At 36.1% G+C, this 27,552-nt stretch overlaps 4 protein-coding genes across 16 annotated transcripts in view; 3 read left to right on the top strand and 1 right to left on the bottom strand.

The window, feature by feature from the left end:
• si:dkey-91i10.2 (uncharacterized protein LOC555224 homolog) overlaps positions 1 to 3,295 on the top strand; it is a 31,622-nt gene extending 28,327 nt beyond the window's left edge. For all 3 annotated transcript variants that reach the window (XM_046844774.1, XM_046844772.1, XM_046844773.1), the window contains one exon: positions 13 to 3,295. In XM_046844774.1, coding sequence (XP_046700730.1) covers positions 13 to 811 — 799 coding nt within the window. In that variant the 3' untranslated portion in view covers positions 812 to 3,295. The remainder of the gene's footprint in view (positions 1 to 12) is intronic.
• On the bottom strand, positions 3,205 to 5,975 carry tsn (translin). The gene is made up of 6 exons (XM_046844776.1): positions 5,684 to 5,975; positions 5,358 to 5,451; positions 5,181 to 5,277; positions 4,972 to 5,087; positions 4,809 to 4,888; positions 3,205 to 4,728 (listed from the first exon to the last, which is right to left on the bottom strand). The coding sequence occupies exons 1-6, from the start codon at positions 5,747 to 5,749 to the stop codon at positions 4,498 to 4,500; spliced, it is 684 nt and encodes a 227-aa protein (XP_046700732.1). The 5' UTR covers positions 5,750 to 5,975; the 3' UTR covers positions 3,205 to 4,497.
• Positions 5,976 to 7,536: 1,561 nt separating this feature from the next.
• arl5a (ADP-ribosylation factor-like 5A) lies at positions 7,537 to 15,805 on the top strand. Its single transcript, XM_046844777.1, has 6 exons — positions 7,537 to 7,942; positions 12,271 to 12,331; positions 13,351 to 13,498; positions 13,646 to 13,729; positions 14,341 to 14,492; positions 15,291 to 15,805. The coding sequence occupies exons 1-6, from the start codon at positions 7,897 to 7,899 to the stop codon at positions 15,337 to 15,339; spliced, it is 540 nt and encodes a 179-aa protein (XP_046700733.1). The 5' UTR covers positions 7,537 to 7,896; the 3' UTR covers positions 15,340 to 15,805.
• A 3,362-nt stretch (positions 15,806 to 19,167) lies between these two features.
• Positions 19,168 to 27,552, top strand: part of neb (nebulin) — a 54,887-nt gene continuing 46,502 nt past the window's right edge. For 10 of the 11 annotated variants that reach the window (XM_046845916.1, XM_046845907.1, XM_046845915.1 and 7 more), the window contains exon 1: positions 27,434 to 27,514. Coding sequence is in view for 1 of the 11 variants with exons in the window: in XM_046845917.1 (XP_046701873.1) it covers positions 20,318 to 20,368; positions 22,250 to 22,312; positions 23,782 to 23,898; positions 24,063 to 24,170; positions 24,300 to 24,404; positions 24,498 to 24,602; positions 24,745 to 24,849; positions 25,312 to 25,416; positions 25,805 to 25,909; positions 26,030 to 26,137; positions 26,726 to 26,842; positions 27,224 to 27,325; positions 27,408 to 27,509 (1,293 nt within the window). In the remaining 10 variants the exon portion in view is untranslated. Of the gene's footprint in view, positions 19,242 to 19,902; positions 20,016 to 20,299; positions 20,369 to 22,249; positions 22,313 to 23,781; positions 23,899 to 24,062; positions 24,171 to 24,299; positions 24,405 to 24,497; positions 24,603 to 24,744; positions 24,850 to 25,311; positions 25,417 to 25,804; positions 25,910 to 26,029; positions 26,138 to 26,725; positions 26,843 to 27,223; positions 27,326 to 27,407; positions 27,515 to 27,552 lie in introns of those variants that run through there. The other variant, XM_046845917.1, reaches the window with a different exon arrangement.

Below are 27,552 nucleotides of genomic sequence, written 5' to 3'. Positions count from 1 at the left end.
GCTGTCCACCAGGATATTCCTTGATGTATCCCAGAACGACAATTCGGCTCTGCGGCGTATGAATCTGCGATCCTTTCTCATGGCTCCACTGCAACGTGTGACCAAGTATCCTTTGTTGCTGAGCCGCATCATCAAAGCTACTAATGAATATCACCCTGATTATGAGCGCCTGAAGGAGGCTAAAAGTCGGGTGGAGTCTCATTTGGAGCACATCAACATGAAGAGCAAGCAAGAGGGCACAGCCACATGGTCCCTGCGCTCCTTTCGGCGTGAAAGTCGCAAGAACCGTGAAGTAATCAACATTGAGATGAGAGAGACATCCATGAAACTTGTAGGCTGGGCTCGTGAGAGCACGCGCTTTATTATGGAGGGTCCGCTGCAGATCTCACAGCCTGCTGATGGCCAGTGGGTGAAAAAAGGTAGCAAGTCCCTCAAATTTCAGAATGTGCAAAGCCTGTTGATGGTGCACATGTCAGACGGAGGGGTACGGGGAGACCAAATGGAGGCCTTCGAGACTGTGCAGGATGGTGTGCTGGTACTGATAAAAGATAAAAGTAGTGGCAAGTTTGCTGTACTGCGTGAACCCATACGTCTAGCTAACTGTGTGGTTTCGACCGACCCGGACTGTGACGACACGTTCGAGGTGCTGGACATCCGACGCGAAGCTTTTGTTTTACGTGCCTCAGACAAATCACGTACACAGCAGTGGCTTCGTCTCATTAAGAGGTACACATGTGATCTGGGGCTCTGGAGAAAAAGACGCAATGCACTTCCTAATATAATGATCAACACATCCCAGATCCGCTCTTGAGACTTTTAACACAACTGCAATCTGGTGGAAATAATAAAATAAAAAAATATTGACAGTATTACATTATGAAAAACAAATGTTTGATGATTTGGCCTAAAAAGACAAAAGCACTTTCTAAAGGTAAACACTGACATTTACAAAAAGGGGGAAATCAGGTGGACCAAAATGAGAATGTGGTTGGGAACATCACTGGCTACAGACTACTGTGCAATTTGCAATTGACATAAATGTTTTCAGTAATTATTTGTTACAGCATGAGCGAAGGTATTTGTTTTAAAATATTATGTTGAGAAAGATCATCATTATAAATCCTTTTTAACAAAGACGCACAAAACTGAAAACGAGTGTCAGACCATTCCATGTGTTTTTTTGTTGTTTTTTTTTCTATTAAGATGTCACAGCCCTTTCATCTCTTTTCAGTAGTGTGAAAAATGACAGAATGTTCCATTCCTACTACCTGTGAAGTGTCCATGGCAATTTGCATATGTGTCACTGTAGTTACAATTTACGCTAAAATGAACTTCTCACAACATCTGAATCCTAAAATACCCACACACCTGCATTATCATCACTGTGCTGGGGGAACAAAGCAGCAATAATTAACAAGCATATTGTAGCTCCAGTAAAGCTAGTTTTATATCCTTACTGACACACTGCAGTAAGATAAACTTTATAACATTTTTTTTCTTTGCATATACAGTAGCAGGTCCATTATGCTGTTTTCACTAATTGCTGTTGCCACAAACTGCATCTGGTCATTATATTGTAGCAGTAAATATCGATGTGTCAGAAAAAGATCTTCCAAAACCAAGTAGTGATTTGATAATCAATAAGAAAGAAAACCGCGTGCCTTTCTTTTGATTGCCTGCTGACACATCAGAGCCAGTCTCCCCTCTTTCGATGAAGTCCACTCATGATAAATACTTATTGTTCTCAAAAATTCTCCCATCAACTTTTTCAAAATACTAAAAAGTCATCTCGTTTAATGCACTTTAGTTTATGATGTGGTAATATTTGTTTTTTTTATTAAAAAAACTCCTTACTCCTTACTTTCAAAGATTTACAAGAATGTTGCCGGTTGCCTTGAGCAATATCTTTCAACCATTGTAGTATGGGTTTTATATTTTACACATGCATTTGCAGCTGCCTTTCCCTTATGAGTTAAAAAAATATATATATGGTAAAACGTTTTTACAGCAGTGCAATTTAAATTTCAGTGACTAAAAACTAGTCAGATTTCACTATATTTATATATAAAAAAAAAAAAAAAGATAACAGCAATTTTTATATTTGCGATAACCCTTTCTCATCCCCAAAGTAAAAACAGGATTTTGAAATGGAAGAAGCGTTTCAGAAAAAGTGTACACTTGTAGAGGTGGTCGCAGGTTGTCTTGCAATAGTAAAATGTATGCTATACAATTTCCAAGGGCATATTAATGCAGGCCAAAAAAAGACATTCTGAAACTATTTCTCCTTGTTTCAGTCTAAATGGAAATTGATGATTTTTTTTTTTAGCTTTCCAAAAACCCATTTTATGCAACTTACATCAAGTATTCACAAACTTTATGCAGGTGAACTAGGTTTGTCATATGTGCAAAGCAAATTCAGCTATATGTAGATATATGCAGACTACATGAACAAAAGTATTGGGACACCTGACTTATCCAGCTCTACGTGGCTCTATCCCAAACTGTTGTCTCTAAGATGCAGTTGTACAGTATAAGATGTCTGTTTGCAGAAGCATTCATTTTTCCCTTCACTTGGACATAGGAGAACCAAACCTGCTTAAGCATGACTGTTCACCATGTTCACAAAGTGAGCTCCATGAGTACTTGCTTTAGATGGGTTGGAGTGGAATACTTGAGTGGCCAGCCAAAGCGCTCCAACCTTAACCCTGCTGTACACCTTTGGGATGAATTGGCTGACTTTACTAACACCCTTGTGGCTGAATGAGCACAAATCTCCACAAGCACCTGTATTTCCTGCTATTACATTTTTAATATAGCATGGCCATAGCAGTTAAGATATTAAACATGAAATGTCTTGTGGACTTTGCTGTTTAACTTTGGAAGCAAATGCACAAACGTGAATATTTTTGGCAATTGAATTAGCATTGTGTCTCTAATTATGCACGCTCACCAGGGAATGGCAATTGCAAACATTGTTTGCATTATTCCTTTATAATTAGGATTTTTAAATAAAGTCCAAAAAATTCTGCCATAATTTAGGCTATAGGAGTTAGCATTGACACAGTTAATATATGCCTTTGGAGGGTTTTTTGTATAAAAATTCATCAACGAGGGCACAGCAAACTCTGCAGCTGCTACAGTACATTACTTAAGAAAAGAGGGTTTTGAACTCACCACAAACATTGTTTTAAAGGAGACCAGACATGCTGTTATTTTCTTTATTTACAAAACCTAATTTAAACTTTTTTTCCATGTGTACAAACTGGTGAAGTAAATTAAATATAAATGAACAAGAACAAGTGAACTAATCTTTTCATTGGCTACTTGTTTACTAAAAATGTTTGGTTGTGATTCATTTTATTACACAATATTAACACAGTATTTGGAACAAAAAAGTGAGAGAGAGAGAGAACTCATGTCAGTGCAGTAGTAATATACCAGACATTCCATAAGGAATTATTACTGCTGAAACCTCTGTACAATGTTGAAAGTCAAAACAGGTACTTCATGTGTTGTCAAAAACTGTACTTAGGTATACATTTATAAAGCAGGTCAATCACATGCTCACATGTACAGCTCAATATTACATACTAGTGAAATACTGCTAAACAATAATTGATTTCCCAAAACACAAAATACTTTTTGCATCTGTTGTCAATGAGAATGTTTTTCGAGCAAAACTGCTGTCTTCAGACCAAATACATCATGCGATAGTATAATGAGATTTATAGTTTCATGAGTGCAGAAGCATACTGACAATATTAAAAACTAAGGCAATACTGTCATATTCTTTAAAGGTTATGATCTTCCATATCTCCCCTTTCTAATCACCATACAACATAACCATGCAAAACATGTTAACAGAAACATTCAGAATAAAAATTCTTCATAAAAGGCTAATAATTGGGGGCTTTTAAAAGGAGACATGTATATATGTGTGTGCATGTACTGACAGACCAATATAGTTTCTCAAAAGCAGCAGTTTTGTGTAGTTTAAATAAATCATTCCATATTCCTCAGGATGTTTAGACCTTAACCATTACATCTTAGTAGAAATATAACAATCAACTGAAATTAGGCCAATTTCTTTGACCGTAGCTAACTTTCCTTTGCAGTTTAATTATAATACAGACCTCAGTGATATTTAAAGACAAAAAAATTAAAAATATTTGTAAATCACCTCATCCTAGTGCCAACCATGTCCAATGTTTATACAAAGCTTTACAGGTGTAATGACGAGCACAGAACAATAATAAACAGCGAAATGGCACATCCAACCAAGCTTTCAGATGAACTGTACAGAAGAAAACCTTTCAACAGCAGTGAGAAACAAAGCTTCTCCCATTTCTATCAGGCATAAACAACTTTCCACTAGGTCAGACAGATGGCTACACTTCTCTTCCTCCACTTGCCTGCCTACTGGTAGGTTAAGTCTCCACTCTTGCACTCATGGAGAATCCCAGGGAGGGTATTTGCCCCACGGCCTCCTCTGTCCCTCTACTTATCTCCCCCGGCTTCCTGCTCCTTGGCAAGGCCACGGATTGACAGGTCATACACTACCTCCTCAATCTTCTTCACGTCATACTTAAGACCATCATAGCGTTTACGTAGAGGGTCATTTTTCAGATTTAGAAGGCGAAAACCAGAATCGAGTTCATTGATGAAATTTGAGATACGAAGAGGTCGACCATAGTCTCCAGATGTTACACTGTTGACTGCCAGTCTTGACTGTGGAGTTAACAAACGGTTTTAGTTTGTGACATTTGACTAAAAAGCACCTTTAAAAGACAGAAGTTTTGATATCTTACCAGTTCACTGGCCATAATAAGGATTCCCGCTAAATAATCTTCAAGGTCCAGGTGGAATCCTTTCTCTCTTTCTACTTCAACTGCAAAAACAAGATTTTTTTTTTTTTTTTTAAATAATAATACATTCAATAAGAATCTATACAAAAGAAACCACACCACATACTTCCAAGGATTTTTGCCACCTCCTCTCGTGTCACCAATGACTCGCTTTCCAAATAGACCACAAAAGCAGCAAGAAATGCAAGGCGCTGCAGGACAAACCTCCAGTGCTCATGGAACCTGTTCAGAGTTAATGAAATAATGTTCAAATAAAATACAACTAAAGTTCTTCACATTATTATACATACGTTCTCACAAAATGTCTGCACTGACCTATAATACTGTTCCACAGGGAACTTTGTTTTCAGATCACCAATTTGGGTTTGAACAGTGCAGAACAGCTCCCTGGCCTTCAGACACTTGCTGGGAACTGGTGGGAAAGCACAGGCTGTTACATACCTCTTCAGTATCAGTTTCAACAAACCAAAATATGTCTGATCGTCCACTTACTGTCTTTGAAACCAGATGGTTGATGGACACTTTGGAGGACGGTGAGGATCTCTCTGGCAGTCTGCTCGAGAATTTGGACAACTTTTCTTATGTCCTGCAAGTAAATAGAAACAAAAAAAAAATTGCTTCCATCAGAAGCAATGCTCTTAAGGGGGAAAGCTAAAAGACACCCAAGGTAACACGTGTTTTTGGCGGTTTTGCAGATACATAACTAATTATCCAACCTGATCCAGTCTCACATTTGAGTAAAGGACGCATTTTATAATCACGATTCCATTACATTTTATACGTGACATTCTTAATGAACATTAACTGTTTCCCCTTACCTCGCGAATATCTTGATCAGCAGTTAGAAAGCCCTGGATGTAGGTGAACATCTCTGTAACTGACATAGCTACTTCACAGAAGTTCTTCAACGCGGCTTCAGCAACAGCTCAAATGTGAGTCGCTAAAACGAATATGGAATATAATGTGAGACAGGACGGGGAAAATATATTAAGTCAATGCAAGCAGTAATATTGCACTCCGGCCTTTTTCTCTCTTTCTCGCATACAATCCAAGCTCTGAACCGTTCTGAGTCATCAACATGCTCTGCTTGATTAACCCACCCCTTGATGGTCGCGTATTGATGACGTCACTATAATGCAGGTCTCTCTCTTCTACCACGTGAGACGATTCTGCGGATTTTCGAAATCCAGTGGATCAATTAATATCTGGTTTATATATTTAAGATTTACAACTGGCGATTTTACCGTCAGTTCGTTTAATTTATTTTATTACTGATTTTATCTTAATTATACACGAAATTTTGTATATGGAGGTTACTAACAAGTCAATGTAATTATAGAGATTCGGGAACAAATGTTTGTCAACATATGTTGTCAAAATCAGAGCTCAGTGAGGTGAGCCCTGGAGCTCTTCTAAGTCTCAGCTTGTTTGTTGTAATCACATAATTCGTTTTTGAAATACCCTTTCAACTTCACTTTTAATTGGTATAAATGATAAACACACACACACCTCACTTATCTTTATTAACCACACATAACTTCCATCAGTGAGATTACCACACAGAATCAAACTTGGACCTCTGACTCTGCAACACTATCTACTGCACCATTACAAATTTTAGGATTTATGCTATTATTCTTTTCTAGAATAATCAATATTTAGGCATCAAAGAATGCATTTCAACCAGAAAATTGCAAAAAGAAAAGCTAAAAAAGCTAAACTACTATAATTATTACTACTGCTAATGCAGATACTACATGTAGTAATATAAATATTTCTAATATTAGTAGCATTTATAACTCTCTGACCTTCAGTTTCAGCTTGAGTTTGAAGCAGGGTTACATATGTTTTCCCTGCACTTGTGGGTTTCCTTCCTTCTAGTTCTCTCCTGGCTTGTTCCTGAAATCAAGTCAAGTTTATTTCTATAGCGCTTTTCACAACAGACATTGTCTCAAAGCAGCTTTACAGAATTTAACAGTTAAGGTGAATGATGTGTATTTATCCCTGATGAGCAAGTAATGGCGACTATGGCAAGGAAAAACTCCCTTCGACGTTATTAAGAAGAAACCTTGAGACTTAAAAGGGGAACTCATCCTCATTTGGGTGACATCAAGAGTGTGATTATAAATCTTTAAACAATACAGAACACTGGACAGTGAGAACTAACATGAGCACTGCAGCCCTGACCAGCTGTTACTGAAGATGAATAAATGTTCTTGTTCTTATGATGATGATGAGTATTAGTAGTAGTAATAATGTTAGAAGTAGTTGTAGTATCCTCTTTAGGGTACGTGGTAGCTCACTGGTTAAGGCTCTGGGTTACTGGTTGGAGGTTTAAGCCCCAGTATTACTAAGGTTAAACAACTGAGCCCCTAAATAAGGCCCCTTCACCCTCTCAGTTCCAGATGTGCTCTACCATGGCTGACTTTGTACTCTGAGCCCAGCCTCCCTACATATCTGGGATATGTGAAGATTTTCACTGTGCTGTACATGACAAATAAAAAGCCTCTTTTCTTTAACATTTATATATTGTGTACGGTTTGAGACTTCAATATAGCTATGACTTTGAAATAATGTTTCTTAATTAAGTACAGTAAAATAATTCTTGACACAAGCAAGCAGACTGGGAGAGAAGTTCTGACCAAGTGTCACTGAGGAGACACGTTTAGTATGTGGGAGAGGTTTAAACCTGAGGGCAGGGCAGCAGCAGTTGTTCAGGCTGTAACGCTCTCTGTGTCTCTCCACACTGAATCAAGCAGTTCCCCCGACCGCTTTTCTGAATTCGGCTATGACACACGGCAAATTATGCAGCATTTCAGAAGCAGCGGCGTTCCCCATCGTCGTGTTTCCCTCTCACCTCAATCTCGCCTTGAAAATATCTCCTGCATTTAGCTGAACCGCGGACTGCAACCGAGCGCTAACTGGGTTCTGCTTTCGGCTAGATTGCACAACTGGCTTTAGCCGGACCGGTTCCATTTTACACTCTACGTGTTGGCGGTGTGAAAGAAAAAAAAAGATCACCCAGTAGACCATGGGAATCATTTTCACAAAGTTATGGAGGCTTTTTAACCACCAAGGTGAGTCCGTGTCTTTACACGTAAGTAAGACAATAGCTAGTTAGCAAATTCAGCTAGGCAGCTACTCGCCATTAGCGCTGTGGAGATCAGGAAACATTGTGACGTAACTTGTCACATATTTCTCAAAACCCGAGGCCTGGCAGTGGCTTACACATATCCAGCAATTGTATAACAGTTTATCGCTGTGTGCGATCAGCAACCTGCCTGACAATCGTGTGGTTTTCAACGCTCTGTGTCATTTTGATAGCAGCTTGTTGCTAACAGCGGACTGCTGTAGTATTCAATGGGCCTTGTGGAGCTTCTTTCTGTTTCACAATTAATCAGGTAGAAGTCACAGGAGAAGATCTGGTGGTGTGAAACAGGACAAACTGAAATTAAACCATGAAACTATTTGAATTCCTGATTGAGTAATTAGTCGTAGCTAGCGCCAGGCTAGCACAGGCCTGTATGAGTACAACACCAGTGCGACAGAACACTAACATTTATAATGAACGGTACAAGTAAACAAACAAACATCGATATTTGACAGCACTTAATTCTATTAAGTAATGCTGCTCATGAGCTATAAAACTAGGACTGTTTTGCTTTGCAAAAGCCCGTCTGAACTGAACTGTCGTGAAATGTTAATGATGAAGCTCTTCATGAATTATAATTTAGGTCACACTGTCACCTGTTCTGGATGCATACAAGCAAAATCGTAAAGAAATCTCTATCAAATGAGAGACCTCTTCATTCAGTACTATTATCTTCATTTATTTTACACAGGATAATATCATTTAAATATAGGCGTGAAAGAATGAAGAAACTCAAAGTACACATAATGACAGAAATGAGACTTGAGTCAGCACTGCTTGAGAATGACCTCTGTGTGTTAGCCTGCAGTATCCGTGGCTTCTCATTCATTATAGATAATGTGACCTAGTATTGCCTTAAACCCTGGCACTGCTCAGATGGCAGCACCGATTGATCAGGTTTCACTAGAAAGTCAACTTGTATAGAAAATACATCAGTGTTTGCATGTTTACAATGCAAAGGGAGACACAACTCTTTCGTGTAAGGTTGGGCGACTGGACAAGCTGTTCCATTACATTTAACTTTGAACATTAAGCCTAAGAATACTCAAATATAAACCATTAGTGCTAAAGTTTAAAGTGTTCAGAATTGGAATATGGCCCCTGGAGCATGTCTTTCTTCTTCTTCTTCTTCTTCTTCTTCTTCTTCTTCTTCTTCGGTTTCTCCCTTCAGGGGTTGCCACAGCAGATCATCCAGTTCCATACCCCCCATCTTCTACATCTGCCTCTTTCAAACCAACTACCTGCATGTCTTCCCTAAACAGAAATATTCACAGAAGTTCCCTCTTAGTCGAACTCATACTTCACTGAAAGGTTAAAAGTCTTGAGTATTGCAAAAGGTTATCAGGGTGCACACATGCTCAGCTGACTAACAGATAAGTTTGATATAAGTAGAAAGCTACAAGACAAACATTCACCCATCCAACTGCATGGATTAAAATGAGGGATAATTTAAGAACACGCTCTGCCCATGTCACTTCTTAGTAACTGTCCTTTTACTTATAAGAGGGAAGTAAGATTTTTCTAATTTCCAGTTTTCACAGACAAGTATGGTAATTGTAAGGGTTTTTTTGTTTGTTTTGTTTTTTTGCTTGTGCAAGTTACCTGAATGTATACACTGGAAGCACCCTTTCTGAATTGCAAAACAATTATCCATAGTCCCATTGAAATGCATCACATGACCAGTTTAGTGAAAACGCCATCTCAGATATTTAACATTCATTTGTAAGATTTTATGAGGCAATAGTGTTTTGTCATTGGCTCCTTATTGAATGTTTTTTTTTCAGAAGTAAGAAAAACAACCGTGGAGAGAGCTGATGTTCCATGTGGGGGATCAATGTTCAGTTGTCATGAAAAAGAAAGCACATCCTTGCACAGTAGTTTAACCTTTAAACCCAAGATGTGATAAAATAACTTGATTATCTCATTCTTTAATGAATAGGTGCTGTAAAGACTATTGATTATTTAATGGTTATTATTTTATTCACTGCTGAAACAAGTTTTAGGTCTGATTGCCTTAGGAATAAGGATTATAAACTTTGATCAGTTAAAAAAAATTACAATATGATGTTTACCCTCTAGCTCTTTAATATGAAGTTTTAAAATGGAAAAAAAAAAAAAATAGCCCAAATCTCTCAGGAAAACTTCATAACAGAGTCAGAAAATCAGTCTATCAATAAAGGTGAGAAGGGAAAAGTGTAATGGAAACAGGTATGTTGAATAAATGATGATAAGGCTAATGCGTAATTATTCTCCTCAAGTCCAAATATCTTTAAACATCAATTTGGCTACATAGAATGCTTGTGTTCCCTGTGAAGTCATTGCAGTCCTGACCAAAGTAAAGCAGTGAGGCTGCTAACAATTTATAAATGATCAGATGTATCCACAACACTGCTATTTTCTCACACAGGTGGATAATATTTGTGTAATTTGTGTTTTTTTCCCCTCTAATTGTTGTGACGCAATGTTCAAGATTTTTTGTGATCATAGCTGATTTTCTGCAAGTCTTTTTGCAAGGTGTTGTTTTTTGTCTTTTTGGAGAAAAATCTTGACTGGAAACATAGTTTGGATTGTTCACACACATTGTGATCCTGGAACAGGTGTGGGCCCGGTAGCGAAACGGTATTGCTTCAGCATACAAAGACATTCCTGACAATTGTGGTAACCACCAAATTTGTGGCAACAGTTTGAGAAAGAAGTAAGGTATGAGAATTTTGGTCAGGAGTCCACCTACCTTTGGCTGCATGTCATGTTGACTCCATGAGATGCATCACCTAAAACCATATTCACAGCTGCTATCTTCCTAATTACTCAAACTTGTATTATGTTGGAGGTTGAAGTTCATAAATTTGAATTGAGCAGAGTAGTCACCTGATTTCCATTTCTATTACACGCACACCTTAACTATTTTAAAAATGACTTTCGGTGAAGCTGAACTTTTGCATTTCTGAGAAGTTAGTAAGCAGAACTTTTTCCTTAATGCCAGAGCATTGCAGTTTTGCTTGTTTTACTCTGTAAGGCAGAATGCCTAGTAACACACCTGCTTTGTAAGCATAACTAAGGGAGCATGTGGTGTACAGTATGTGTGTTAAGATATTAATGGGTGTGGCACTGTAGTATTATTTTCTATTACGGTGAACAATGTGTGCGTCACCTTCCATGAAAGTATTATTATAGCTATTTTTGAAAGGTTTGAGCCCTCTGTAAGATAGAAGTTTGTAGTTGTAAAAAAATAGTCACACGAGTATTGACGTCACAGAGACAAAGGCTTTTTTCTACCAACACCCTTTCACACGTTCTACTAACACCTGTCACACCTTCTCAAATCTTTCCTCACACAACTCCTGTTTTACAAATCACTTAAAAAAAATATCTTGCACACATTTTTTTTATATATGTATTTGAAACCAATCATACACCCGTATCAAAATGTGAGGTCATACATTTGCATAGCAGTGTCTGAACTCTTGCTATGAGATTTGCACACCTGTACAATTTCTCACATATTTATTTCTTTTTTAATGTTTCTAATGCAAGTAAATAACTAGAACTGATTGAGTCTGATATTCTCAAATACTATTTTTTATTTTTTTGCCTCAGTAGACTTTAAAAATATTTATTTAATTTAATTATGTATAATGAGTAATTATTTAATTAGCTTATTCTATATATTTTAGACTGGAATCATTTCATATCTTTCCCTATTCCAATTTTTGGTAAATCCAACATGCTAGTTTGATCTCAAATTAAAGTTTATTAACTAATTTAATTAGGATGTGGGATTATAATTTGTATTCATACATTTGCAAGAGACAGTTTAAGTAAATTGACTTGGTTATTAGCACTTTACTTTGGTTCTTTGGCTGACTGTTGTTTTAGGAGTGTTGTTATGCACATGACTTGTTTTTAAGAGGAGCAGGTTGACATTTATTCTGTTTAACCAAGAATTGTGGTTGTTTTTTTTCTTCATATTCACACCTGTGTACCAAATGAAAGTCTTATCTAGGTTATATATTTGAGAGTGTTACACCTTAACCTTAGTGTCTGCTGAGCTAGTTTTTTGTCTGTTCTTTCTTCAGATCTATACAGCAGATTCCATTGAACATGTCTGAAAGCAATATCTCAGGCAGTTTCCATGTCTGTGCTATTCAGTGTATAGCAGTCAATATTCAATATTAGAGTGAAAAAAATAGATTTAAATTAAATTAGTGTAAAATAAATTTTTTCGTGTTCATCATGCTGTATTTTGTCATTTAGAGCATAAAGTCATCATTGTTGGACTGGACAATGCAGGAAAGACAACAATCCTTTATCAATTGTGAGTATTAATTCATCTTTTAACAGTTATTCTAATGCATGAATATATTCTTATTTCTTGTTTATTTCTAAACTCTAAGTCATCTGAGTTGAATAAAATCATTATTATGTATTTTAGTATGATAAGCATCCTTTTGAGGTGAAATGTATTGTGTTAGTTTTTAGTTTTTCTTTTCCCTTCCCGGAATCCCAGAGCTTGTTTATTATTGTGTCTCTGTAACTGTAATACAGCAGTAGCACTTCGCACTCACAAGAAAGACCGCATGGTTTAAATGTCTCTGGAACCTGTGAGCACATTCAAGTTGGAGAGACGTTTCTTGTAACAGTTTTGTAATTTTATTTTCGTGTTTCTCATGTAACTATTTAATAGAAATTTCTGGCTTTGATGTGACACTGCACCAAAGTTCACAAACGCTCCCCACTTGATGAACATTCACTTTACGGACTTTCACGGATATGAACAGAAAATTTATGAATTGAAAGTCTTCAAATTGAAATAAGTTTGGGGTCGAAAAAATGTAAAAAGGGGATAGCTAGTCGTCGATCGTAACAAGTCTACATGATGCACACTGGACTAGGGTGAATAAATTCTTTTAAAGTAAATCTTTTTTATTTTTTATTACTTAATACAACATTGTGTATACAGTATTTCGATTTGTTTTAGTAGATTTTATTGTTTATTTGAGTTTTTACATCATTAGGAGATATGCATAGTCAATAACGAACACAAAACAACTTACGAACAAATTCATGGTGCGAACGGTCATTCGAACGTAATTCGTTCTTAAGGTGGGGAGCGTCTATCTATATATATACACACACACACACACACACACACAAAGACATAAATATCAGCTGAATGTATAATGGAAATATTGAGCACATTTACTGTGGAATATTGTCCTGCTGTGTGCTATGTTTTTTTCTTATTTAATTTGTTATGTATGTTTCATGCGGTATTCAAATCTCTAAACAAATGGGTAGCTTTATTAATAATGTTTTTGGTGTTTTGGTCTTCAGTTCTATGAATGAAGTAGTTCACACTTCACCCACGATAGGCAGCAATGTAGAGGAGATTGTGGTGAACAACACTCACTTCCTCATGTGGGATATCGGAGGCCAGGAATCTCTGCGTTCTTCATGGAACACCTATTACACTAACACTGAGGTACGATATTCAGCTTTCTTGTCATTTTGTGCAATCTTAGTGCATTTATTAATTAGTGTATTAAGTGTTTTATTTCGGACAATGGTACTGTGTGTTGTCTATGGAGTCAGAAATTGTACATTCTATTCTATTCCCATGGCTTTACAGTTTGTTATAGTTGTGGTGGACAGCACAGATAGAGAGCGTATCTCTGTGACCAGAGAAGAGCTCTACAGAATGCTAGCTCATGAGGTGAGTCCCACATTCACATAAAGGTTACTGCACACAAACACTATTTTTTTTGCTGATGTTTCTATTCAAACTACTCTGGATTAACTAATGCTTCATGTTACACCCTGCATGCAAAAAGTTGAAACCTCACAGAAACAGAATCATGCTTACACACTTTGTACAGATGATAGCAGCAATTTTTGAATGACCCATTCAGATGTTTGAATGTAAATGACCCAATTGGAAAATTTAGATTTAGTCATTAGAACTGACTGAATTTATCAGAAATTATTTATTTATTTGCTGATGTTAGCCTGCCCATGCCAGTCAATTGAAGAGACTAAGAAGAGGTTTGTGGTTGAATGCTATGAGTGTGTGATTTGTACCTCAGGTAATGAAGCTATGTGGCTATTACCAAAGCTGTTAAAATGCTGTGTGTGTGTGTGTGTGTGTGTGTGTGTGTGTGTGTGTGTGTGTGTGTGTGTGTGTGTAATTACTTTCATTCTAACTTGTGTAGAGATCCTCTCGAGTGAGATGTGATGAAATGAAATGTGGTAAAGAAATAATCTGTTTAAATCCTGTTTTAAATTTAATTAAACTTTGATTGGTTTTCTTCCAATTTTGTTTCCCAGGACCTTAAAAAGGCTGGTTTGTTGGTATTTGCCAACAAGCAGGATGTAAAGGGTTGTATGACAGTAGCCGAAATCTCACAGAGCCTACAGCTTACTTCTGTTAAGGACCACCAGTGGCACATCCAGGCCTGCTGTGCTCTCACAGGGGAGGGGTAAGAAGAAGAAGAGTCACTTTTTTTAAACTGTCTGCTTTGGAAGTTTGTACCCAAGTTTGTTTAACAATGAATTTTCTTGCTGTTGGGCAATAGCATTGAGATGGTTGACTTGGTTACACTTACACCTCATTTAGCAATATTGTTAATTAGTCTGTGTGTTTACAGACATAAAACACAGTTCTATGTGTGATTTGTTTAATTATATTACAACTTGAGATGCATTACAGAGCTCCAGAAATGAAACTTTGGTGTTTATCTGAATATTTGTAATGCATTTATAGCGTTTGTTTATTTATTTGACAATAAAGCAATCAGTAAATATTGATTACATAAAATAATATCAAAGAAATGAATCACTGTCTATTACAAGTGTGCATTAACAGGCAAATTGTTGTGCACAGCCTGACTTGGGTATTTGTTTCTGTGCCTACTCCTATATCCAATTTTCCTGTAGCACATGTACTTTCATTATGCCCATATAGTTTAGTTATAGTTTTGAAAAACAGTGAATTTTTTGCATAATGCATTAATTATGCATATTACTTTGTAAAAATGTCTAAATAATTTTGTAATTATTGCCATATAATATGTTGCAGTCAGTAGGTGGGCTTATGCACAGAATTAACACACTGCTGATGGAGGTGTAATATTTAATGTTTATATTCTAGGATTGCTTGGAGTCCAATAAATTATGATTCAACGCCAAATAAACTGACTTCAAAGCCTGATGAGTTTGTTTATATTAAACAGTTAATCTGCAAATACTGTAACTTGGTAAACCTGTTCTGTGTGCAGACTGTGTCAGGGCCTGGAGTGGATGATGTCACGGCTGCGAGTGAGATGACTCCTGACCGTAGCAAACGGTGCACGCTCTTTTTCCTCCACGTGTGGAGGCCAACTGTCGCTCACTGTGAAGGTGGCTTTGGAGAGGTCTCCTGGACTTGTGTGATTAATTTATTACAGCTCATGGAGCACTGTGAACACAAATCTTCAACTAACTTTTCAAAGGGTTCAGGATCTGCAAAACCACAAAAACTTCTGCCCAGTTCCTCTTTAAAGAGTCTTACATGAACAATATGCAGGACTGAGCGCATGTGTATCTGAGCGAGGCTCTGCATGGAGTGACTTTGCAGTGTTGTCTGACTGCCTGACATAGTATTGCCCAGTGTGTTCAGTCCAGTATTTACCTTGAGCCTGTGTCTGAACCTCTCGGAGACCAGGGCATCAAAATCAAGACTAAAAACACCATGAAAGGGAAGACTTCACTTTATGTAAGAAAAGTAAATAAATAAAGTGTTTTTACCCAAGAAGGCTGCAGGTTTTGTTGTCACATTTTTGTCATGTCTGACACATTTATTGATCTAAGTCATTTAATATTTTAGAAAATAAGTGGGAATGTTTCTTTGTTTTTCAATGTGGAAAGCAAGAGTTAAATTTGTGAAAACCTCTCATAGTAGAAAGAAAAATGGACTTCTATTTTCTCTTCTGTTTGCTTGTCAGAATTGCAGAAATATTAACAAATATTATGTGTAGGGCTACAACCTGAAATTAAAATGTACTTTATACGTATCTTTGATAAAGAATGGAGGCAATTTGTGAACAGTTTTCTTTGGATTGTTCAACCATATTCATTTTCTAGGATGATTTGAATGACTCTATTGTATCTTTGACAGTATGTATAGAGTTTGTTGTTCTGTTGTTACCTCCACCCCAGTTTTAAAGGTCTTGCAGACTGGAACCTGCTTGTCAGTAATTTTTTCTTCATTCACCTTGCTCATAACCTTTACCAGTTTAACATTGTTACATCTCCACAACATGCTCTTATGAACATATGCTCTTACATCTATTTAAACCATCCCTTCAGATTCTTTTGTTCATTTATTTATTTTTGCTTATTTATTTTGGAATAACCAATCCTTGATTTTTACATTTTCAGGTTGTTCCAGACATCAGTTCAATCAGTTTCTAATTCAACTAATTATGTGCCTTCTGATATTAAATGGTTGCACAGTTGTAATATTTAGGTTGTTGTAATTTTGTAGATGATCATTCACAACAGAAAAGCAATTGACATCTTAATGAACCAATTCAAGTAATACATAAGCCTATATCTATTTAAGGCTGTAGTACTTTTAAACTGTTCAAAGTTTCATGGGGTGAATACCTATGGTAAGGCACAATTAGCCGAAACATAAAAGTGAATAATGTTGATTATATTGTAACAAAGTACAGTACCTGTCAAAGGGTGGGATATATGATAGTAATTTCTAAAAGTTGTGTTGGAAGTAGGAAAATGGGCATACAGTGATGGTATATACCAAAATTGCCCAAGGAAGGACAACCAGCAAACTGGCACCAGTATCATTGGCACCCGAGGCTCATTAAACTCATTAAAATGGGCATTTGATTATCAGAACTGGACCACTAAACAATGGAAGAATATGGTATGCTTTTATGAATCGGCTTGTCTTTTTGGATTGTCTGGACCTTCGGATATGCTTTGGGAGAATAGGCAAGTCAGTGGAGGCAGTGTGATGCTATGTGAAACATGGCAGTCCTGGCATTCATGTAAATATTACTTTAAAACATGCCACCTCATTATTACTTAATTATTGTTGCATACCAATAATACCCTCCTTCATGGCAATGGTATACCCTATTGGCAGTGGCCTATTTCAACTTTCAACAGGAAAAATTGCTTAGGAATAGCTTAAGGAACACAACATTTTTTTCAAGCTGTTTATCTTAATCCAATCACATCTGTGGTATATGCTGGACCAACATGTACAATCCGTGGAGCCTTCACCTCACAACTTACAGGACTTAAGAATCTGCTGCTAATATCTTAGTGCTAAATACCAATGCACACCTTCACCAGTCCACTGGGGTCCAGGCAATAACAGATCAGAGCTGTTTTGTTACACACCCCAGTGGTGGACTGTAACAAAGTAAATGTAATTTGATACTGTACTTAAGTAGCTTGTTTGTGTCTGTATTTTACTTAAGTATTTCCATTAGGGAAGACTTTTACATAAACTTTCACTAGATTTCAAAGTTGAATATCTCTTTTATTTAACTGCTTAAAGGGAGCACTTTTACTGGAGTAATATTTTACTGGTGTATCTCTTCTTCAACTCAAGTGCATGCTTTGTGTACTTCATCCACCACTGGAATTGGCTTTAAAGAACCTCCTGGCACTTTTTATCAGTTATGTAGAATATGTTTGGTTGCTACAGATCATAAGGTGAAAGGTTTTTCAAAATCCATTGCTTTTTTTCACAAACACAATGTAAACAACTTGCCTTTTTTAAGGGTGTTAGCAAACTTGCTTTTTTGATTCTCTATATAGCCCACTTACCTCAGTGTTTTGGCAAATGATTCTTTTCCACTGTGACAAGCAGCTGTGTTTTATTGAGTATGAGAGCCAAAATATTTGTACAATTTTGGCTTTATCTCCATGACTCATTGTTTACCCATAACTAAGTGATTTGATTTCTTACTCCTTGTAGCCTGTGATTCACTCATTTAGTCATCCCACGGGTGATTGACAGACAGTGACGGCTGTCAATTTATGCTATAAATTGTTTTACAGTAGCCATTCGTGAGTAAACACAATTTAAACTAAATAAATAGACTAAGTAAACCCATAAATAAGTAAAGATTAATCAAGCTTGGTGCAATCTGAGTACATAAAACCTCACCTTGAGAACCCGAGCTCCCTTTGGCTGATGTTGCAGCGATCTGGTACCCTTCCATTCTGCTTGCTGATGCTGTGAGAAGTATGAGAGTTTAAGGGTGGACAGAACACCCCAGAGAAGTAATGAAACACAGCTGTTGCTGTCACTCACTCTGTGTAGTGTTCATCTGCCCAAGAGAAATCAGAATCCGCAGGCTTTCAAGTGGACGTCAGAGAGGCGTCAAGTTGAGGGACGTGTCAAGACAATGTCACCTGGGCTGCAGCAAAGTAGTAACCTGTATTCTGTACTCATGATTCTGCAATATGAGACATCACTTACACATCCTTGGGTAACAAATGGCAACTAAAATAAGACAAGCCAGACCTGTGCGGTCTCTGAGAAAATATTCTTTACTTAAATCATGCAATATAAGACTGACATAATATACACAGAGTAGAGTACATAGACAAAATTTAAATGTGAAAAGCAATCATAACATAGAAAGTTGTCAAATCGGCATAGATACAATTTATGGTTGATTCCAGTCTTATTGTGCAACTTGTTTGGTCAATAAGGATGAAAGTTGCTTCGAACTTTTACTTAGCAATTTGCAAATTATTCTATGTTGAGTAAAATAATGTAATTAATAACAACAAATAATGTAAATTGATGTCCTGTGAAGGTGTAGAAGACATACATCTTTTCATTCTACCCCCAATGCTAATATTTTACCTTTATCAGTAGCCTTATTCAATGCAATCACATTTTTAAACACCTCTGGCTAAAGTGACAATAACATGGCCTAAACAACATTTTTTTCTTAATCCCTCTGCTCCATTTGTCTAGTTGTATCTCACTGGATTTGCTGAACAGGTGCTCTTTTCCTAAAGGCATCACTACTATATATTTAGCTAGTGAAACCTGAGAATGCTGTTTTTTGATTGGCTAGTTGGAGCACATGATAACTGGAGTGCAACTGCGGCTTTGAGCTGTCACCCAGCGTTTCTCAGGAGGGAAGAGTTGGGGAGGCTCTGGCAGCTTGGGAAACACTATAACTTTAAATTCACTGGTAAGCAAAGAAATTTAAAAAAGCGAACAACAATTCAGATTTCCCTCTCCAGAGTGCATAGTGGATTTTCTATACTTTTTGCCATTGGATGGATGTGAAGCTGAGGGGACACAATCTCTTATGAAGCACTGTTCAAGCTCCTCTGACTGGGAAACATTACAAGAACTCTTAAAACCTGTTAATGCTGTGATGTTGGAACTTCACTCTCTCTCTCTCTCTCTTTCTGGAATCTATGCATCTACACTTTGGATCATTATTTGGGGCCCCTCGCCACTTTGAATGGGAATTTGCTTAAATTCTCAGTTTCTCTTCTCCATTATCTTCTCTTTAATGAAATGATTATTTAATGTGAAATTCTGTGACTTTGGTGCTAAAAAAGGCTAGTTAGTATGCAGTCCTATATTTAACCTGTAGCCTCAGAAGGCATTGCACTTCTGCTAGCTAAACAAAGCCAGCCAATCAGGTTTTGGCATTAACTTTCATGACACATAGCTGGGACGTCTAGGAGCAGCTGTCTTGAAGCTTCATCCAGGGACTGCAGCTCTTTTGGGGGTCTTGGGTGTCAAACTGTTTGACCAGCTGAGGCCTGCAAAACCTTTTATACAAACAACATTTTGCGTAGTTCAGAAAAAAGTGAATTCACATCTCTGTCTGTGTTTAGGTTTGCAGGAACACATTAAGTGGAATATCAGTTTGGGACCCTAGTAGATGGAAAGTGAGGACCTTTCTGATTGTACAGTCACTGAATAAACTACTGGAATTGTATTTGGTCAGGTATGTATGAATCTGTAAGAGGAAAGTGTTCTAGCATGTCTGCATTACATTATCTTTGCTCTTAGGTTTGCTAGATGATTTGAGGCCTATTTTTAGTATGGGTTCATGGTGTGCCCTTCAAGTGATAGTACAGAAAGAATTTTCTTTGGTACAGCTATGTCACCAATGATTTACTGATTCTGTTATGGGAAATTTTGTTTAAGCTTCAATAAAGTTTGTTTCTGTGGATCTCATTCTTATTTGCATATAAATGATGTGTAATGCTTGTTTATTTCCTCATGTAGATCCATTAAGGGTGTCTGATGATGGACACTGATGATTATGAGGACGATTATGGGGACGAAGTGGAAGAGGTAAGATATAAGTTGGCCTCTTGATGTAGTCTACAGGTCTATTGGCAGGTTCTATGAATAGAGACCTGAGATACCACTACAGTCAGCAGTTCAGAGTGCTCTTACCCCAATATTCATGACTAGAGCTGGCTCTCATTTCAGATCAGCTCCTCCCAGTACCTCCCATAGTATAGACTAAGACCTAGATTTGACACCCCTCCTTCCTCCCCAAATTTATCCCAGCGTTAGTAGTCAGTAATTACGGATTCCACCTTCAATATCAGAATTCTGGTTATGTATGACACAATATATGTGCAACATGATACATGATTTGTTCTTCGTTGTTACTGTTGATGATGTGTTATAAAGCATCTTATGTAAAAAAAAAGGCCTGAATGGAAGTAACCATTGTTAGATATGATATTCTCACACTTGTTGTGGAACCTTTATATTAACAGTGGGAATACGTTCTGTTCACTATGACAAGATCCCCTGCAAGCTACAATCAGAGTTGCAAATAGAAAATCCACACAATTACTACTTTTAAAAAGTTTAAAAAGATAGATATGTTCGTTTGCAATTTCAAATTCGTTTACGGTAACGGTATATAACCAGCCTGTTATTTTAGTTAATCAGCTCACAATTCAAATTCATTACTTGGATTAGCATATTACTTCTTGAAGCTTCCAGGGGCTCTTGTTCAAAGGCATGTATACTTGTGCTAATTGCAAATCTGTAACTTTTACATCTTTTTTTATTTTTTATTACACATCACAATTCAATTCAGTATATTTTATTTAGTTATATACAATCTTTTAGTAATTTTTCTAAAAACCTACCAACTCTTGTATATTAATAGCGGATTATACCATCTTTATATCTAATATATTTTTTCACCATTAGTGGAACTGTAGTGTTCAGCTTTGACATGGGTTATTCTTACAGTAGATACAAATATAGCAGTGTACATCTGCAGTGGACTTGCAGGAAGGCAAATGAGAAGAGAGGCACTGTAAATCACACTCATCAAGACTTCTAGCCATTAATGTCAACGCTTTACTAGGAGGGTTTTCAATGGTAAAAGACACCTGCAAGTGAAAAAAAGAGAGAAATCCTTAATAGATTGAAGGACAGAAAGTATGGGTGAAAGGGACAAAGCATACATTTATGTATCTGAACAGTCTCACATATATTATTTTGGGATTAGCTAGACACTGTATCTTTTTTCAGCTCCATTAAGTGTATATATATCTGAGAATATGTAACATGATTTAGACGTTAAATCTTTTTGAGTGTTTTGAAATGATTATTATTATTATTATTATTATTATTATTGTTATTATTATTATATTCTTATTATTATTATTACTTCTTATTCTTCTTCTTCTTCTTCTTCTTCTTATTATTATTATTATTATTATAGTTGTGGTAGCAGGACTGAAGAACTTGTATAGAAACTGTATAGAGAAAATAAAGTTCTTTTAGCAATGAATCACCAAAGTATGTGATTCAGTGTAATCGTTTCTGTTTGTCACCATGACATTAAATTTAGCTGAAAACAATAATAGATATGAGATCATCTAGGTTCTTATGTGTTTAAGCTCAGGAGGCTTAGTCAGTCAGATCTATTACAGGCTGCTGTCAAGCAAAATAACCCTATTATCATCCCCAAAAAATGATGGCAAAAATTATTAGCACTATTCCGCCCTTTTAGGAAATATTTTCTTGTACTAATAAGTAGGTAAAATAAAGGAAAATTAGCTATTTCACTGCAAGCATCAACCACACACACACACACACACACACACACACACACACACACACACACACACACACACACACACTTTTTCTGGCTTCTGTGAACAACCTTTTAAAAGTTTAGAGTTTGTGCTATATTTGTAGTATGAGGAGTATACGACTGTCTACACTTCCTCAACCAGCTCACATCAGTCTCGAGTTGGAGAGGTAAATGGCCTTCTTCCAGGGCCCTCTGCTGAAAGATATACACATTGTCATACTGCCTGATCTTGCCTGATAATGAGGGTTATTCCACTGTTCACTTCTGAATTACAATAAAGCACAAAAAAACCAAGTAGAGGCAGTGGATTATTAAACAAACCTCCTTGTTTAACAATTCACAATACAGTAAGAAGAGTTGGTCAACACATTTACATTCATAAATATGAATAACAAACACTGATGAAATAACCCTCATATTCAGATCAATAGGCCAAATAGAAAGCTGTAGCTTATTATAGCTGAAAGCTTATTAAGGAACATGACTTTTTGCAGCCTATCTAGAAATCTTTGCATGTAATTTCTGTTTCTGCATATCTTGAGTTGCTTGACTGCTGTCCAAAGTAGCATTATGCTGCCTGGCCTTAATTACTTTAGCAAGTTATCTCATGAACACAAATGTACATCTATCTATCTATCTATCTATCTATCTATCTATCTATCTATCTATCTATCTATCTATCTATCTATCTATCTATCTATCTATCTATCTATCTATCTATCTATCTATCTATCTAACCATATGTTCGTCTGATTGTCATGTATATATACAGTAATCCCCCGTTTGTCGCGGTTGTTACATTCCAAAACAAAACTGCGAAAAAGATGCCACCCCAAAAACGTTTTTTTAATTTATTGTTTGAGCCACAAATCATCCTCCCACATCCTTTAAACACAAACAGAAAACATTTGCAAGATAATTATTTTGTAAATACATAGAAATACAATAAACTGTATCACATTTATAGTAAGTACATGTACTGTACAGTACAGTATGAACATTTTACTTCATTTTATAATTAATAATTATATTTATATTGATAAATGTATTTATTTCAACATGAAACTCCATCAAAATTATTCCCTGTAAGTTTTGTGATCTATAGTGCTATATGAAAGAGACCAGAAAAATTAGCTAAACAAATTAGTTATGTGGCAAATGCACTTAAACCGGGGGATTACTGTGTGTGTGTGTGTGTGTGTGTGTGTGTGTGTGTGTGTGTGTGTGTATATATTTATATTTATATTTATTACATGGAAAATGTTATGTTATGTTATGTTATGTATATATATATATATATATATATATATATATATATATATATATATATATATAACATAACATTTTCCATGCAATAAATATAAATATAAATATATTTATGTTGAAACTAGCTAATCTGATATTATAACTACAGCAGGTAAGTTAGCCTTGTTCATGACTTGCGATAAAACCTTACACTTTTAATGATTTCCTTGTTTTGCAAAGTAAAGCAGGTTTATATCATAATAAATCCATAGTCAATTATTTACATTAGCAAAGCATTTTTGTCAAAGCTTTCTTATGCAGTCTTTTGGTGCTAATGTGGCTCTGGTGTCTCACAAGTATTTCATGACTGACTCTCTTCTTGCTTGTCCAGACTGGGCCTGAAGGACTTCCTGTACGTAAGGTCAGGAAGAGGGCCAAGGTGGACACTTCCAAATTCATGACCCCATACCTGGCACACAGCCAGAAGATGCTTGACCAGTACAGCCATGTAAGACAATAAAATAAAATAAAAAGAGCTAACTGTATTCTGTTCAAATTACAACTGTAATAGTTTATAATAGTATAATGTTTAGTAGTAATAGTAGTATAATGAAGTGTTCTGTATAACATATATTCAGTAATTATTATTAATATTATTATTAATATTTACAGAACAAGTACAGGGAGGAATATGATAAGAACAAGGGTCAACCCTATTACATTACTGCTGATACACCTGAGATGACTCGCATCAAAAGGGCTCAAGAGCAACTCAGTGAGGTGAGGATTGGACTTGAATATTCATTTCAATGTTAAGATCACCACTTATTAGTGTACTGTTATTGGTTTCATTGTTGAAAATGATTCAGTATGACTATAATATTATAAATAACAGTCTTTTTATTCCAGGTGAAATATCGTATGGAAGGCCTGAAGTCTAAGACCACCAGCATGTATGATGGCGAGGCTCGTGAAATCGCTCATGTGAAGAATGTCTCTGATCTGATCAGCAAGGTAAGCCCTTACAAAATAACATAGACTGTAGTAAATCCTATTGGGGGGATCACCTCCGTCAGATATGGCTAAATGATTTATGTGGTTCCTCAGGTCTTGTACAGACAGAAATGGGATGAGACCAAGGACAGATACTTACTGCCTCCTGATGCACCCGAGTTGGTTTTAGCTGTGAAAAATGCCGCAAATATGAGCAAGGTAGAATTATTGGCCTTCCTAAAAAATCTTTCATATAAATAGCTATGACCTCAAGCCTTTAATTATTATGACTGGTATTCTTGAACTGATTTAAATGATTATGCTCTGACTATGCTTAAATTAAAATGTTTATCTCTATCAGAAACTCTACACAGAAGATTGGGATATGGAGAAAACCATGTACTACCCATACAGTGACAGTCCAGAGCTCCGCAGGGTGGCTAAAGCCCAGGAAGTCTTCAGTGATGTAGGTTTACTCTTACACAATGTTCAACTTTACTGTCACCTAGAAGGCTGTTACAGTCATGAGAAAAAATGAATTCATAACTTTAATAATCATACTCAATTTATAGACCTGATTTGAAGAAGGCAGTATATTAACTTATATAAATAAATAAAATATAATTCTGTAAAAAGGAAGTTAACTATTACTCTCCTTTTAGACTTTTTAAACCATTTTGTTTCTGTGAGAACAAAGAGGTGTTGATGACGGATCTTTTGGTCCTATGGATTTTTACTCAAACAATTATTTCATTCTTTACTGTACTTATTATGTTGTGCTATAACAGATAAGCTCATGTCCATATTATTTCCATATTATATATTATAAGTCTTTTGATTAATGTTTGGGACACTTAAAAAATGTAGCTGCGATTGCACAATTCTCCCTATTCTGTATATTAAATTATTTTATTGTCCTTTGCCTTAGATTAAATATAAGAAAGGTCATAATGAGCGCAAAGCGAAGTACACATGCCTTGCTGATCCCCCAGAAGTTGAACTGGCCAAGAAAAACTTTGCCAATCGGAGTAATGTAAGTAAAACATACAAATCATGTCAGTCATGTTACAGAGTATATTGTTTCTTAAAATGCTGTTCAACATGATCAAGAAGAGCTTTTACTCATTTTTAGCTTTTTAAATCACTGACTGACAGGAGTGTGAAAGAGCAACGTCTATTTTTAGTCACATCATATCTATAATGAGTTGTATCACAAAGCTTCAGAGAGGCAGAGACTAAACAGAGCTGTGACATAAGAATGAGTGTGTCTCAGAGACAGACAGGAATAACTTTCTGACCCTGATAGTACTAAAGAATTGTTCCAGAAGAGCTCATTTTCCCATAAACACCTAAACAAGTACATTTATTTTTTAATCATTGTTGTTTAATAATGATTAAATCATTTTTTGTATTATTTGTAGCTTGAATATCACAGGGATTATAACGAGAATGTCAAAGGCCAGTGGTGTGAAACCCCTTACTTTGACGTTGCAGTTGGCAAGATGGTCATGGATAACTTAAGTGAAGTAAGTAACTGAATAGTAATCAACCATTTGATTTTCTATCTTCATTTAAAGAAAAGCCTTGCATTATAAAAGTATTCATAATGCTAAATGTTTTCTATCACATATTTCTTTCCCACTCAGAAAAAATATACTGCTGATTATGAAGATTCGAAAGACCAAATTTATTTCATGCAAACCGAAACGCCAACATACGCTTCAAACAAAATGGCTGGTCAATCTGCAAGCTCGGTGAGCTTAAACGTATTTCTCTTTTTGTGCACACATAAAATAAACAAAAAAGTGAGATAGTCACTGGTATAGTATTTTTAAATAAATATAGAAAAGTTAGAGCGAGGTAGTCAGTGGTATAGTACATTTAAACTAGACAGTCATTTATTGTGTATCAGTTTAGTCCATTTCATTGCAATTTCTCATTGTCTAGTCCTTGACCTTTTACTCGTAACAGATTATGATGACTGTGAATTTGAATGTTTGTCATGCAGATATTTAGTTACTGTGTTTTAGACTTAGTCCACCAGTTCCCATCAGTTCATTTCCTCAGTGACCTTGGAAGCCATGACTGCATTACAGAACAAGCTGGATTGCATATACATGTTAAAATCATTCTGTTAGTGGATATGTGTCAGTGCAAGTGCTTTGTATTCTGGGTATGAATATAACCAGTGACACAAAAGCTATTCATACGTTGGCACAGTGAAGCAGTTATGTTTACTGACACAGAATGGAAATTTAGGTAGTGAATTAGAAAACAGGCTAATGGCTCAAAACTAAAATAGATTGTGTATTGATTTGTGAACAATTCCCTCTTGTTTTTAGATCAAGTACAAGAAAGAGTATGAAAAGACAAAAGCAGAATCTCAGTACAATGTTCTCCCAGCTACAGAAAACCCCCTCCTCAGACAACTGAGATATGCCGGCACCATCTTGAGTGATGTAAGGTTTACTTGTTGGATTTGTTTATTTTTTAATAAATGTTTATGATATGCATTTTAGAGTTTTTGTGTCCATTATATTATTTTTTACCTTTGATTATTTTCTAAACCTATTGTGTCAGACTAAGTTTATTCACGCGAATAAACTTTTGTCCACCAGGTGGCACTAATGGTTTACATTCTTTATGCTGCTGACAATGCTGGTGATGATTTTAGATATTATTGCTTGAATGTCTTTAATGTATAAAGGCTTAACCAAGACAGTGAGGTTTAAGGCTCTAAGCTCTTGCTTGGGTTTCAGTTATTACTCAGTAGGGCTGCATTCAGATATATACATGCTATTTACACTTATTTCAAAATCTCCCTTTTTTCTATTTTTCAGAAAGTGTATAAAGCACATTATGAGAAAACAAGAGGATCCAGCATTAATTACTGTGACACACCCAAGTTCAAGATGGACAGCGTACTGAAAAAGTTTAATGATGTGAGCCAAGATATTTTTTATTATTACAAAATATGTATGGACCTTATAATAGATCAATCATGTATTGTCGTTCATTCCTTAGATGCACTATAAAGACAAGTATGAAAATGAGATAAAGGGCCACTATGTTGGGAGTTATGAAGATATAAACATGCTTCGCTGCCAGAGGGTGGAAGAGTTAAAAGTGAAGTAAGTAGCTAGTTTGTACAATAGTTTACATATACATT

This window comes from Silurus meridionalis, chromosome 3 (assembly GCF_014805685.1).
Source record: "Silurus meridionalis isolate SWU-2019-XX chromosome 3, ASM1480568v1, whole genome shotgun sequence".
In the NCBI taxonomy this organism is placed as follows: Eukaryota; Metazoa; Chordata; class Actinopteri; order Siluriformes; family Siluridae; genus Silurus; species Silurus meridionalis.
This window is presented reverse-complemented; position numbering and strand designations above follow the sequence as displayed.

Excerpts from the sequence above, each read along its gene's own strand:
- tsn (XM_046844776.1), bottom strand. The coding sequence starts at position 5,749 with ATGTCAGTTACAGAGATGTTCACCTACATCCAGGGCTTTCTAACTGCT. Across the intron at positions 5,452-5,683 it reads CTGATCAAGATATTCGCGAG|GACATAAGAAAAGTTGTCCA; the intron begins GTAAGGGGAAAC and ends ATTTACTTGCAG. Across the intron at positions 4,729-4,808 it reads TTATTATGGCCAGTGAACTG|TCAAGACTGGCAGTCAACAG; the intron begins GTAAGATATCAA and ends TTAACTCCACAG.
- arl5a (XM_046844777.1), top strand. The coding sequence starts at position 7,897 with ATGGGAATCATTTTCACAAAGTTATGGAGGCTTTTTAACCACCAAG. Across the intron at positions 12,332-13,350 it reads ACAACAATCCTTTATCAATT|TTCTATGAATGAAGTAGTTC; the intron begins GTGAGTATTAAT and ends TTTGGTCTTCAG. Across the intron at positions 13,730-14,340 it reads ACAGAATGCTAGCTCATGAG|GACCTTAAAAAGGCTGGTTT; the intron begins GTGAGTCCCACA and ends TTTGTTTCCCAG.